The sequence below is a fragment of the Bidens hawaiensis genome, unplaced genomic scaffold (assembly GCF_021521415.1).
Source record: "Bidens hawaiensis isolate Kalapana, Puna unplaced genomic scaffold, B.hawaiensis_p1.1 tig00057065_1, whole genome shotgun sequence".
NCBI classification, from domain to species: domain Eukaryota; kingdom Viridiplantae; phylum Streptophyta; class Magnoliopsida; order Asterales; family Asteraceae; genus Bidens; species Bidens hawaiensis.
Genome location: NW_027500304.1, coordinates 12,363 through 27,668, shown reverse-complemented (window position 1 = coordinate 27,668; position 15,306 = coordinate 12,363). Strand labels below are relative to the sequence as shown.

The following is a 15,306-nucleotide window of genomic DNA, read 5'->3' as shown; positions in this document are numbered from 1 at the left end:
CCCCTACCACCACTGCCCGCACCGCCACTCCACGACCACTCTCCCAACTCCATCATCCTTCCCCCTCTCCATATTATTGCCCCTCCACGGCCGCCCCTACCACCATTGCCCGCACCGCCACTCCACGACCACTCTCCCAACTCTATCATCCTTCCCCCTCTCCATATTATTGCCCCTCCACGGCCGCCCCTACCACCACTGCTCGCACCGCCACTCCACGACCTCTTTCCGGTTTCCATACATCCATCCATCCATCCATCGATAAAAAACTCTCCTTTAACGCCAAATATGAATACCGGACCGGGACTCTTCTCCGATATCGACAAGAAAGCCAAAGGTTATTTCAATTCATTTCGATTCACTATTATATTCATATTCATTTCGCCCTAATTTCTTTGTTTGTTTGATTTGATTTATTAATTTGTTGCATTTGTTATGTTTTGTGTTAGATCTGTTAAAGAGGGATTACATAAGGGATCAGAAGTTTTCCGTCTCCACCGTTAGTGCCACCGGCGTTGTATGTATCTCTGTCTCTTTTTCTAACCCTATATTTTATCCTTTTTCTTTCAATATTTGATTCATTCATTCTAATCACACAACTTTGATTATAGTTGAGAGCAAACTAATCACACAACTTTGTAGGATGTGTATAGTCTGATCCGTTCCTTCTTTATTTGATTATCATGTATATTGTCTACTTAAAATTTAGGGAACTAATTTGTAATTTCCTAATTTTGTTTCATCATAAATATTGTTAGTTTCTACACAAGGAGGTCCTAGCATTTAGCATGGTACCTTAGTCCTTAGACAATATAGAAATGCAACATAAATCAAATAAGCCAAACAGTTTTCTATAAATCAATTAAAGATAGGGATAATGGCTTTAGGTTGGGTAAATAGGAAAGGGCAATCTTGGCATACTATGACATTTAAAAGCAAAATTAGTTCAACATCTTGATTATGAAAGTAAACTTTGATCTCTATATCGTCAGATAATTAGTTCAACAGCTTGATTATGAATGTTGTTAACTTTTTTGTTGTTACTAAGATGCTCCATTTTTTTACTGCCTTTTGTTCATTTACTTGTAATGAAGCCTACCCAAACTACCTACAAATTTACAAGATGAGTTTTTTGACCCAACCTATTTTCAACAGCTTGGGTTGAATTCAAACCCATTTTGTTAAAATCATTGGCATGAAAATGTATGGCAATGGTAGTATGGAAGCATGTTTATATTTTTAGCTTCTTTAGTTTTTTACTTTTGATACCATTTTTGAACAATATGTATTGTGTATCATCTGTAGACTCTTGTGCTGGATTTGAGCATATGTCACTTGATAATCAAACTGGTCTGGACCCTCCGGGTGTATTACAAAAAGCCCGATTTATGAAAGCCGGTTACTTTGTTGCAGGAATTTTGTATGGCAGTTTTGATGACAAATTTGGCCCGCATTAGAGATGAAAAGAAATATGCATATGACTTTACGGTATATATTTAACTATCTCTGTTCTTTCTTTTTTTCACTTAAACAAAAAAAAATTATATTTTTTTGTTTGTAATTTTTTCATAATAACTTTTTAGACGCAGTTTGTTGTAAAAGAAAATCAAAACCAGATCATCATCATGTCATTTTCAGAATACCAATATAGTAGTTTAATAAAGAAATGAGACATACTCAAGTGCCTAATTTATTTTTATTATTTTTTTAGCATTTAGCACCCTAAATATATATGTTACAAATAACATTTAGCACCAATTTTCAGCTTTTTTTCGTGAGAAGATATGATTAAATGTTAATATTACAAATAATTTGGGTAAAAAAATGTGTAATTATATTAATTAACTTAGAGTTTTATATGGAAGGTATCTTTAAAATTTTAAATTAATTTATACAACTAAACAGGTCAACTTAATCCCCTAACTTTAGTCTCCTTCAAATATCCCCTAATTTTAGGGGAATATTATTTAATTATAACAACCGATTTTCCTTATTTACTATTTCAAATAATCAATACTATATTCCATAATATTGTAATATTTCTAATAAAATTGGGTTTTGTTTTTAATATTAGAAACTCATTTTAACCAAAAATAAAGATGTTTTTAGGAAATAATTTTGTTTCTTTAGAAACTCATTTTTAACCAAGAATAAAGATTTTTTATAGGAAAGAATTTCAAATTACTTTTAACAAGTATATCACAAAATATAAAACATAACAACTCCCACTAATTTGGGTTTCAATATCCCAAAACACAATACTAATCATTATATTATGTGTTATATCAATATATATAAATATAAATTTAATGTTAATATTACTAATAATTTGTTTTTAAAAAAATGTGTAATTATATTAATTAACTTAGAGTTTTATATGGAAGATATCTTTCAATTTTCAAATTAATTTCTATAACTAAACATGTCAACTTAATCCCCTAATTTTATTCTCCTTCAAATATTCCCTATTTTTAGGGGAATATTATTTAAATTATAACAACCGATTTTCCTTATTTACATAGTTCAAATAATCAATACTATATTTCATAATATTGTAATATTTCTAATAAAATTGGGATTTTTTTCCATATTATAAACTCATTTTAACCAAAAATAAAGATGTGTAATTATATTAATTAACGAAAGAATCGGTTAAAGACGAGATTTCGAATTCACACAATCCTGAATTCAATAACACATAATCAGTTAAAGACGAGAAAAAAATGGTATAAATTCGTTTTTTTTAAATAATATCTTTAAATTTTCAAATTAATTTCTATCAATAACATGTCAACTTAATCCCCAAATTTTTGACTCCTTCAAATATTCCATAATTTTAGTGGAATATTATTTAAAATTTAACAACCAATTTTCCTTATTTACTATTTTCAATTTCAATCCTATATATAACTCACAACATCTGCTATCTAACACAAACCCAAATCAACTCCAGAACAATATGGCAAACATGGCAATCAACTGGTTCATATGTTTTTTTTTTCATATTCTTCCCATTTTGCATTCCTTAACTATTACTTTCAACTATTTCATATGCTTATATGATTACCTTGAATTATTTCAATACAGATCTGTCGGTGACAAGAAAATCATTATGCTGAATCAACTTCCCTCATCAAAGGATTGTATGGAGACTCAATCATCCGTGTGCGTGTCATACGACTTTGGGAAAATCATATTCTTGATAAACCCGAGCAACTAATCTCCATTGACATGGTCTTAATTGATGAAGAGGTATGTTATGTTATGTGTTTACATATATATGTGTTAGTTTCATCATCTTTTCATTTATATTGCCTTTATTAATTCATATTAATTCATTTTATATGCTAGGGAAACATGGTCCATGGGAACATAATTTATATACAATTTTGAGAGATATTTATCTGAAAATGCATGTTACATCATAAAGAACGTTTCGGTTGGTGACTACAGTACTAAATACAAGTATGTGGATAATGACAAAAAGGTGAATCTCTTCCTGAAGTCAACTGTTACACCTTGTGAAGATTTTGGTGGTGATTCAAGATTCAAAGCATTGATGCACTTATTGACATGCTTACTAAAACGAACACCATTGTTGGTAAGTATAAACAAAACCCTTTTTAGTATTGAGATATATAATCTAAAAAGTAATGAAATTTGTAATTTTCAATCTAACTCAACTACGTGTGTTGTTGAAAATTAGTTATAGATATTAATTATTAATAATAATACGATATTTAATGTAGTGTAAGATTATATGTATGTCATATATTTGTATCACAATTGTCTTTGTATATACAGCTGAGACTGTTATTGTTATTGTATATAAATATAATAAAAGCTAGATAAATAAATATTACATATTTGATCATATTATTAATATACATAAAATACAACCTTAAGAAAATGGTGCAACAAGTGAACAACATTGTATAATATAAATAAAAGCTTAGATTCTGGTTCAAACCTTTAACTAAAGCTGCAATTATATATATATATATATATATATATATATATATATATATATATATAAACAGATCAGGCTAAACAACATATTTATGCATAGATACAAATAAATATGAATTCTGTTTGGGTCGGTTTTAGGTATAACTTTTTATAATGTTAACTTTTAATTAAAAAGTTAAACAAAAAAAAGATATTTTTTTGTTTGTAATTTTTTCATAATAACTTTTTAGACGCGGTTTGTTGTGAAAGAAAATCAAAACCAGATCATCATCATGTCATTTTTAGAATACCAATATAGTAGTTTAATAAACAAAGAAGACATACTCAAATGCCTAATTTATTATTATTATTATTATTATTATTATTATTATTATTATTATTATTATTATTATTTTAGCATTTAGCACCCTAAAGGGTTGCACCAATACAAAAGACTTCAGGTGGACGGAAGAAGCGGAAGAAGCCTTCAACCAAATGAAGCAACACTTGGCTTCACTTCCAGCTATTGCAGCCCCCGAAACAGGAGAAATGATCTATGTCTATCTCTCAGTAGCTGAAGAAGCATTAAGCGCGGTCCCAACCATCAAACGAAACAAAGTTCAGGCACCCGTTTATTTCTTTAGTAAAACGTTAAAACTGGCAGAGATCAAATATCCTCCTTTGGAAAAACTTGCTGTGGCTTTAATTTAAATTGCCAGAAGGCTTCGAAGGTACTTTCAAGCACACCCCATACAAGTGGTCACTGACCAACCCATCAAGAGTGTACTTGAAAAACCAGAAAATTCAGGGCGATTAGCCAAATGTGTTGTGGAGCTAGGTGAACATAACATCACCTATGTCCCAAGAAAAGCTGTCAAAGCCCAAGTCTTGGAGAATTTCATTGTAGAAATCCTGAAGCAAGTCATTCCTGAAATACATACAACTGCCACTGAACCTTCTGACCCCGAAGCCTGGAAGCTTTTTACCGATGGAGCTTCCAGCATTGAATGGTCAGGAGCTGGGCTCATTTTAATCAACCCCGATGGGTTAGAATTTACATACGCTCTACGGCTTGAATTTCAGACCACCAACAATGAAGCTGAATATGAAGCATTGATCGCTGGTCTATAAACTGCCAAAGAGATGAAGATCCAAAGGCTACAAGTCTTCAGAGACTCGTTGCTTGTTTCAAGTCAAGTCAATGATAGCTATGTAGCAAAAGAGCCCAACATGAAGAAGTATCGTGATAAGGCAAAGGAATTGATGAACACGTATCAAGAATGCACCATCAAACAAGTCCCAAGATCACAAAACAAAAGAGCCTATGCCCTAAGAAAACGAGCATCCCTCACATTAGCACACCTCACCAAGAAAGTATTGGTAGAAGTGTTGAAAACTCCTTCAATTCAAGAATTGGAGGTTCAAGATGTAATCACTGAAGAAGGTCTCAATTGGATGACTCCCATAGAAAAGTTCCTAAAAAATGGTGAGTTACCTCTGGACCAGACAGAGGCTGAAAGTGTTCGAATCAAGTCCCGACAGTATGTGTTGCAAGGAGAAACCCTTTATAAAAAAGCTTACCTTGCACCACTACTAAGATGTGTGGGCCCTAAACAAAGTCAATATCTGATCAAAGAGGTTCACGAGGGGATATGTGGAGCTTATTTTGGGCCAAGAACGGTGGTTGCAAAATTGATGAACCTCGGATACTTCTGCCCACGATGCACCGAGATGCAACAGAGCAACTTAAGAAATGTGAAGCTTGTCAAATTCATGCACCGGTTACTAAAAGCCCCAAACACGACCTAGTTCCCATCGCCTCAGCTTGGCCATTCCACAAGTGGGGAATGGATATCGTTGGTCCATTTCCACCAGCCAAGGGCAGGGTAAAATTTTTGTTAGTAACCTTTGACTACTTCACCAAGTGGCCCGAAGTAAAACCACTTGCAAAAATAATGGGCAAACAAGTCATAGACTTTGTATGGGAAAACATCATTTTTCGCTATGGGCTGCCAGGAGTGTTGGTCACAGATAATGGGAAGAAATTTGCTGAGAAGCCTTTTAGCACATGGTGCAAGGAATTCAGAATCACCCAAGTGTTCAGCTCAGTTGCATACCCACAATCCAATGGCTAAGTTGAAAGAACAAACAGAACCATTGTGGAAGGAATCAAATCAAGGATGGGAAGACATAACAGCAATTGACTTTAAGAACTCCTAAATGTTCTATGGGCAATAAGATCAACCGAAAAAACAAGTAACAAACGAACACCTTACATCTTAGTGTTCGGATCGGAAGCCGTAATCCCAGTAGAAGTCGGAGTTGTGACTCAAAGAACACTCAACATGGATCTCGAATCAAACAACAATGAGACCATGTTGAATTTGCAACTCCTTGAAGAAATCCGAGACCAAGCCGCAGTACAAGAGGCTAAGTACAAGCAAGAAATTGAAGCTTATTACAATGCAAGAGTGAAGCATGAACGTTTTAGGCCAGGAGATCTTGTACTCCGAAACAACGAGGCCAGCAAAAAAGAAAACCAAGGAAAACTCAGCCCAAAGTGGGAAGGACCATATACAATCCTTGAAGCTCACAAGGGTGGATCCTACAAATTGGCCGATGTAGAAGGCAAAAAGCTTCCAAGACACTGGAATGGCAAAACCCTTAAAAGGTTTCATGCCTAGTCAAGAACTTAAAATGTATTTCAAGAGATGTATAACTCTCCTTTTTGTAAACAAAAACCTCTTGAATGAGTGATGAAGTCTTTATCATAACTTGTCTTTACTATCCTATAATCAGATTGAGAACCTAGCAAGAAACTCCACGCCAAGGGCCATGTAAGGGGATGAGCTCCCAGGCCACATCGCTCAATAGGTTCAAGGGTTAAATCTAACTCCTCTAATAAAAGACTACCACTAAGTGCCACTTGTCAACCTCTCATCAATTCTTAGACTTTTGAACCCATTTTTAAAATATGAATCCTATGGATCATTACCCACCCAGTTTAATGTTATTCGGATCTGTACCTTTTATTTCTTTCTAAACTCTAAATCACAAAACTCTCCCAACTTCATCATCCTTCTCCCTCTCCATATTATTGCTCCTCCACGACCGCCCCTACCACCACTGCCCGCACCGCCACTCCACGACCACTCTCCCAACTCCATCATCCTTCCCCCTCTCCATATTATTGCCCCTCCACGGCCGCCCCTACCACCATTTCCCGCACCGCCACTCCACGACCACTCTCCCAACTCTATCATCCTTCCCCCTCTCCATATTGTTGCCCCTCCACGGCCGCCCCTACCACCACTGCCCGCACCGCCACTCCACGACCTCTTTCCGGTTTCCATGCATCCATCCATCCATCGATCAAAAACTCTCCTTCAACGCCAAATATGAATATCGGACCGGGACTCTTCTCCGATATCGACAAGAAAGCCAAAGGTTATTTCAATTCATTTCGATTAACTATTATATTCATATTCATTTCGCCCTAATTTCTTTGTTTGTTTGATTTGATTTATTAATTTGTTGCATCTGTTATATTTTGTGTTAGATCTGTTAAAGAGGGATTACATAAGGGATCAGAAGTTTTCCGTCTCCACCGTTAGTGCCACCGGCGTTGTATGTATCTCTGTCTCTTTTTCTAACCCTATATTTTATCCTTTTTCTTTCAAATTCATTCATTCTAATCACACAACTTTGATTATAGTTGAGAGCAAACTAATCACACAACTTTGTAGGATGTGTATAGTCTGATCCGTTCCTTCTTTAGTTGATTATCATGTATATTGTCTACTTAAAAGTTAGGGAACTAATTTGTAATTTCCTAATTTTGTTTCATCATAAATATTGTTAGTTTCTACACAAGGAGGTCCTAGCATTTAGCATGGTACCTTAGGTATAACTTTTTATAATGTTAACTTTTAATTAAAAAGTTAAACAAAAAAAAGATATTTTTTTTGTTTGTAATTTTTTCATAATAACTTTTTAGACGCGGTTTGTTGTGAAAGAAAATCAAAACCAGATCATCATCATGTCATTTTTAAAATACCAATATAGTAGTTTAATAAACAAAGAAGACATACTCAAATGCCTAATTTATTATTATTATTATTATTATTATTATTATTATTATTTTATCATTTAGCACCCTAAATGGGAAGATTAAGATAAGAACACAAAAGCAAGGAACTTTAATCTTTTATTTTTCTGAACCATTGAAAAAGAATCTAAACCAGTACCAGATCATCATCATTATCATTTTCAGAATACCAATTTCGTAGTTAAATAAATAATATAAATAAAGGTGTAAATACTCAAATGCCCAACATTTTTTATACTTAGCACCCTAAATAGGAAGTTAAGATAAGAACACAAAAGCAACAAACTTTAATTTTTTATTAAAATATAACTTTTTATAACTTAATTCTGTTTGGGTCAACTCTGTTTGGGTCGGTTTTAGTTTCAAATCGAAACAAAAAACTAAAATTCGGTTTTTGGGTTTTTAAAGCCATTCGGTTTTTACGATTTTCAAAATGGGTTTAGTTTGGTTTCGATCTTCATTTTTACCATATGAGCTTGAAAAAATGGGTTTAGTTTGGTTTCGATCTTTTCATTTTTACCATATGAGCTTGAAAATTTTCGATCTTTTCATTTTACCCAATATAATGTATTAGGGTCTATATTTACTTTTTAATTAACGATTAATTGATTATTACATATTTGGAACTATAACCTTTTGGCTACAACATTTGTTGATTTATTACCAACTACTTAATATTTTATTTAAAAAACTCAAGACCAAACCATCGTTCTTTAGCAGGCTTGGTTATTTTGGTTCGATTACGACAGGATTTCCGGTTACAGTTCACTTATTTCAGTTTCATGCACACCTCTAACTCGACCCACAACATGTAAAAGTAGGATACATTAAAATATATAATACACATATGGAGAGGTTCATTACAGAAGACAGTTACAATTTGCAAATCCTTTAATTTTTCTGTACATAGTAAATCATTTTAATACTTTGGATTCTAGCATACAAATCTCTAGGTTATTAATTTGTTCATAAGTTTGGTTTCACTTTAAAACATTTACGTATACATGTTTAGGTATGTGTAGGTAAACTGTAGAAAATATACATGCACATGTACGCATAACCTACATATGTGTACGCATATTCAATAAACCGTAACATTACAGATGCGTTAGCAAACTTATAGATAAATTAAATGCAACCTTATGACGATTAATTTGCTCACCCGTAATATATGTTGTTTTATATGAGGGTATTTTTTTTAGATTTGTGAGTAACATTGTATATATATGTGTAACACGACAATAAACACAAGTTGAAATTTTTTAATGCCAAAAATATCTAACATATTTGTTTTTATATTGTATTACTTGCTTTGGACCTTATTTATTTATAACTGTCATCACTTATTTCTAATCTAATTTTTGCAATATAGATGTGATTGGCGTTGTAGCTAAATATCAACCAATTGAAGACAAAGTCAAATCTAATGGTGTTGAGACCAAGATGATGTATCTAACATTAAAGGGTTTAAGGTAACTTCATTTTTATTTCTAACTTTTAATAAATGTTAAATTTTTATATGATAAAACTTGCTCACATTTTTTAGAAACAACAAGGAATTACCTTTAACTCTATGGGGATCATACGCGGTTGACATGTCAAATTATATTTTGTCAAATCCTGATCAAGCTCCCGTTGTTGTGGTGTTACAATTTGGGTTATTCAGGATACGTGAAGGTTTAGTACGTTGATTATTTCTTATTAATAATGTTAAACTTAGATACCTTTTAAAAAACTAATTTTTTTACTACTTTATTATTTTTGTTTATTTCAAGGGCGTCTCACTGTTTCCAATTCGCTTAATGTTAGTAAGATGTACATCAACGAAGACATACCTGAAATCAATGAATTCAAGATCAGGTTTTGTTTTCATTTATATTTACTACCCGTTGTTTTATTGTTAATTAGTATAAAATTTATGTCACATTTTATATAATATTTATTTGTCGTTTATTAGGTATCTTGGTTCATTGCCTTCTGAACCTTCATCAAGTAGCCGTCTTTCTGCACCAACTATTCGTGTTCCGTTTCGCGAGGAGTTTCTTAACTCAACCGAGTTCTGTCAAATCATTGAACTCGAAGAATTTTATAAGTTAACTAGATTTGTTTAAAACATTTTTAATACTTCATTACTAAGATTTGTCTTTCTATGTTTTTTCAGCCTAAACAGGTTATTATATGTGGAAAGATTCTTCCTATGTCGAAATATATGCAATGGTACTACGTGAGTTGCAAGGTTTGCACAAAGTTGGTCAAAGATAAAGTCAACAAAGAAGGTGAAATTGAGGGATCACCTATTCTGAATCAGTTTCGTGGGAAGTATATTTGTAAACAAAAGTGCAACGGCGCTATTGTTGAAGCTGTACAAAGGTATTTAAATTTTGTCCTTAATTTACTCTTTTAATAATATATCTATGGTACAACTACTTTTTGTTTTATTTTACTAAAATAAATATTTGTCCATATATGTAGGTATCGTATTAATCTTTTAGTCCAAGATGCCACTGGGGTTGTCGATTTGAGTTTATGGGAGGGGCATGCTAACAAACTTCTTAAGATTAGTGCTTATGACTTGCTGCTTAAAGTCATAAATGTATGTTTTATAAAGATTTAAATATTTTTTTTTGTTCATACTTTATACATATCAATTGTTATTAATAGTTAATTACTAACTTATACGTAGGGGCCTCCTGATTCAGACCTATTTCCTAAAGAACTGAAGAACCTAGAGAATAAATTGTTTGCTTTCAAGATTTCTGTTAATTAGTTTAATTTGGATAATCAAGGGTCTCAAATTAACATATTCAAGGTATCTAAAGATGCTTTTATATTAGCGGAACTTCAAAAGAAAGTTAACTCTAACCAGGTACTAACCATCAGTTTGGTTCAACAAAATTTGTCTTGTGTTTTGGTTAATAATTATTGATAAATTTTTTCCCCATTTTTATACATTTCTACTATAATTTGATCAACATTCCTTCAATATGCCCGAGGGAATCTTAAAATATTTTACAAATATTTAGAAGTCGATTGAATTGGAAATGAAATCCATTACTATATTTACCTAATGTAAATTCAAATGTAATTATTTATTTTAGGTTAGGAAATGAAATGCATTTTTTTAATAGCTCCTGCATTTGTGGCTTTTAACTTTAATTTACAAAATTAATAGTATTTTATTAATAATCAATATCTTAGTATGTTTCAATTGTTATTTTAAACTTTCCATGGTCAAACATCGCTTTAACATATAAATTTTTTGTAAATTTCAATTCAATTGATATTCAAATGTATAATTTTTCTTAAATTCGTTTGTTTAATTCATTCAATAGCATCAAGAATCCGACTCCACTGCTGTTGATGCGTCCGTTGACACGTTTAGTGTAAAGGTATGTCACTTTTCATTTTAAGTTACTTTCCTCTATTATACAAAAACAATCTAACTAATATACAAGTAAATATTTTTTACAACATCCATTTATATTTAGTATTTGACAGATTTGTTAATAGATTTTTTTTGTATTTATTTTAATAGGATGTTATCTCGGTGACCGATGACAATCTAAAAGCAGTGGAAAAAAGTACAGGAAAGACCATCGCATCCAACAATGAGAAGACTTCCCCGGCCTGCTCAACTCCAACCTTAAAAAGGAATCTTATTGATATGTATGATGTGGATGATCCTCCGACTCAATCTACAACCAAGTCTCAGTCGGTGGCAACTGTTGGTCGTGAACAAAATGGCAAGCCCAAGCTCTTGATTCCCAAAATGGAAAAATGAGGAAAACCCACATTTAAACATTTTTAATTTGTTCGTACCGTTTGCTTTGAATGCTTTGAATTTTGAGTACTTATCGACAGTTGGGTTTTTTTTGTTTAAGCACGCACTATTTTAAATTTAAAATTCAAATGGTTTATGTTTTAATTATTTCATGTTTTAATTGTTATGGTTTATGGTTTTGTTATTTCTTTACAAAAGGTTGTGACGTTCAATAACATGCTTTAAATTATAATACAAAATTACCATTTAGTAAACAATAAATAGTACTATTATGTCTTCCTGCTAAGAATTGCTTATTTTACAATAAATAGCCATATACTATTTGACTTTACATTAATCAACAAAAGTTCATAAAACAAAATTTAGTTATCTAATTTTCTCAAAATAAGTATAATACTTCAATTTTTACCTTTATTATTGCAAATAACTTTTTTTGTTGTTTTGTTTTTTTAGTCGGAACTTCAAGAAGACCTTTTCATAACATTACCAATGGAATTAATTCAATATTATATCTTATTATTAAGATTACTTTATCACTTTCAATAACTTATTTGTTAATTATGATCTATACATAAACAACGAGAAGTCAATATAACTATATTAAATCTTATTACAAAAATTATGATCTATACTTAAACTTACATTTTTTTCCCTTTAGCTGTCGAAAACACAAGAAGACATTTTCAAGACATTACCAATGGTTAGTAGTTTACGTTATTGTTTATTATACTCACTATTGGTAATCCATTTACCATCTACTTTATTTCATGCAAATTCAAATATTTACGTGTTTTAAGTTTAATAATCTAAAGTTACATTTTTTGCCTTTAGCTGCCATAAATGCACGAAGACCTTTTGAAGACACAAGTACCAATGGTTAGTAATTTTTCTTTTACGTTACAATTTATTATACTAACTATTGAGTATCAATATACAATTTACTTTTTCATGCCACATATAGGTAATATATTGTGTATTACACGTGCTCAACATGCACGAAAGGTTCAAAAGCTAAATTTAGACAACAAGAAACGAAAACATATCTCATCGTCATCAAGTATTCAACCAACAACTCTACGCCAGTCTCCTGTATATGTCACACAAATAAACAAGAGTAACAGTATTACTCCCATCAAATTCAATCTTCACTAATAATCGAACTAAAACTAACCACTCCTTTTTTAATTTATTCGTTATTCTAGGTATTCAAATTGATGTTTCCGTCTCACAAGATAATCGTAGATCGAGGAAAACATTAATGGATATGAAAAGGGGTAGAAAAATATCAACCACACCAAATATCCAGTCTTCAAGTACAAGTCTGTATTCTCTAACAACACAACAGTCAAATCAACAGCCTCAACTAATTGTTGTTGATATTTTTTCCGGCGTGTCTAAAGGTTGTTAAACAACTAGTACTTACGTTGTTTCTTATATAGTTTGTTCATTACATTATTTTATTAACTTTATAAAAGTATAAACAGATTACTTGGATCATGGTGATCAAAATGTTGTATGTGTGATATGTCATGCAAAACTTTGGAAAGATGAAGCGAAGAGGGGACAAACAAAAATGCAAAAGGAAGTTACTCGCTATGCTGCCGTTATGGGAAGATCGAATTACCAGAATATATCCCATGCAACCCTGGATATGAAAACCTATTTCGAGGCGGTGACGCAACAAGCAAATATTTTTTGAAAAACATTAGGCGTTACAACTCGATGTTTTCTTTTACCTCAATGCGATGTAAAATCGATATAGCCATTAATCGAGGAAAAGGTCCATTTGTATTCAGGTTGAGTGGTCAAAATTATCATTCGATTGGAAGCCTTCAACCTGAACCTGGATGCAAACCCAAATTCTCACAGTTGTACATATACGACACCGACAACGAGCTTACAAACCGACAAAAAATATTTGGGTATGCAATCACACTTACAACTATAGAACAAAATATCTTTGTTTTAGTACCACGTCACTTTCTTATGCATGCGATATTACATTTGTGAGAATTTGGGTATATATTCATATTTATGTGTTTCATGTTATTTTTCAGTGACTCTAAGAATATGTCAACTTAGGCTGCAAATGCAATGGACCTTCAGATTATTCAACGTTTGAAAGAAATGTTAGATTCACAAAATGTTTTAGTTAAGACGTATAGAATGGCAAGAGATTCTTTACAAGAGAATTCTCATATTGATTTAAAATTATGTCTTATTGCAAACCGACAAAAGGATGGAAGAACTTACAACCTACCAACAACATCTGAAGTTGCAACTTTAATCGTAGGAGACATTTCTGACTCCCTTTAGCCTCGTGATATTCTTGTAACTACTATGGGTGGGAAAATAATACCTATAAGTGAACTACATCTTTCATATGTCCCTCTTCAATATCCAATCATATTTACTAACGGTGAAATGGCTATCGAGTTGACATATATCATAGAGGTGTTAACGAGGGTGATGACAGCAAACGATCTTTTACTACAATGAGGGAATGGTTCGCCTTTAGGATTCAAGATAGGCTCAATCAGTTCTCAATTCTTTTAAACTCAAGGAGGTTGTTACTACAGTTTTTAGTTGACGCTTATATGATGATTGAAAGCGAAAGACTTTTTTTTTATACGTAGTCAACAAACTAAACTAAAATAATCAACATACGAGAACCTCATGAATCTAAGAGATCAGGGAACATCCAGTGTTTCAAAAGTGGGACGCACCGTCATATTACCTTCGTCCTTTACAGGAGGTTCTCGGTATATGACTCAAAACTACCTGGATGCTATGACACTAGGCAAATGGTTTGGATACCCTGATTTTTTTTTATAACAGTAGCGTGCAACCCAAAGTGGCCAGAAGTTACAAGATTTCTTAAAGACACCACTCTTAACTCAGGGGATAGGCCCGACATCTTGTGCAGATTGTTTAAAATCAAGCTTGACGCCCTGTTAAAAGACCTGAAGGATAAAGCCGTCCTCAACAAAGTACAAGCAGGTATGAATCCTTTACATATGTTTCTTTCATCGTATTTAAAGTTTTATAGAAACATATAACTGAAACCCGTTAATGTTTTTATTTATAAACAAAACTTTTCATGCAGTTGTTTATACAATCGAATTTCAAAAGCGTGATTTGCCTCATGCTCATATGTGCTTATTTATGCATGTCGATCATAAGCTTCCCGATGTAGAACACGTTGACCCTTTTATTTCTGCAGAAATTCCTGATAAGAATGAGGACCCTGAATTACATTACCTTGTGAGTGAATTGATGATTCACGGTCCATGCGGTACCCATAATCCAGTCTGCTCGTGCATGTTTGACAACAAATGTTCAAAAAAATTCCCAAAGAACTTTCGCGATGCAACATCTGTCGATTCACAAGGTTAACCCCAATATAGAAGACGCGATTCTGGTCAATTTGTTCAAAAATGAGACATTCAATTAGACAACAGAAGTGTGG

The 15,306-nt window shown here is 32.5% G+C and overlaps 1 protein-coding gene across 1 annotated transcript; it reads left to right on the top strand.

Annotated features, from left to right (window-relative positions):
• The first annotated feature begins 7,346 nt into the window (after positions 1–7,346).
• On the top strand, positions 7,347–10,823 carry LOC143601759 (replication protein A 70 kDa DNA-binding subunit E-like). Its single transcript, XM_077079073.1, has 9 exons — positions 7,347–7,395; positions 7,508–7,579; positions 9,429–9,528; positions 9,603–9,733; positions 9,832–9,916; positions 10,014–10,161; positions 10,218–10,426; positions 10,529–10,649; positions 10,740–10,823. Exons 1-9 carry the CDS (start codon positions 7,347–7,349, stop codon positions 10,821–10,823), a joined length of 999 nt encoding a protein of 332 aa, XP_076935188.1.
• The last annotated feature ends 4,483 nt before the right edge of the window (positions 10,824–15,306 follow it).

Excerpts from the sequence above, each read along its gene's own strand:
- LOC143601759 (XM_077079073.1), top strand. The coding sequence starts at position 7,347 with ATGAATATCGGACCGGGACTCTTCTCCGATATCGACAAGAAAGCCAAA. Across the intron at positions 9,734-9,831 it reads GTTATTCAGGATACGTGAAG|GGCGTCTCACTGTTTCCAAT; the intron begins GTTTAGTACGTT and ends GTTTATTTCAAG. Across the intron at positions 9,917-10,013 it reads ATCAATGAATTCAAGATCAG|GTATCTTGGTTCATTGCCTT; the intron begins GTTTTGTTTTCA and ends GTCGTTTATTAG.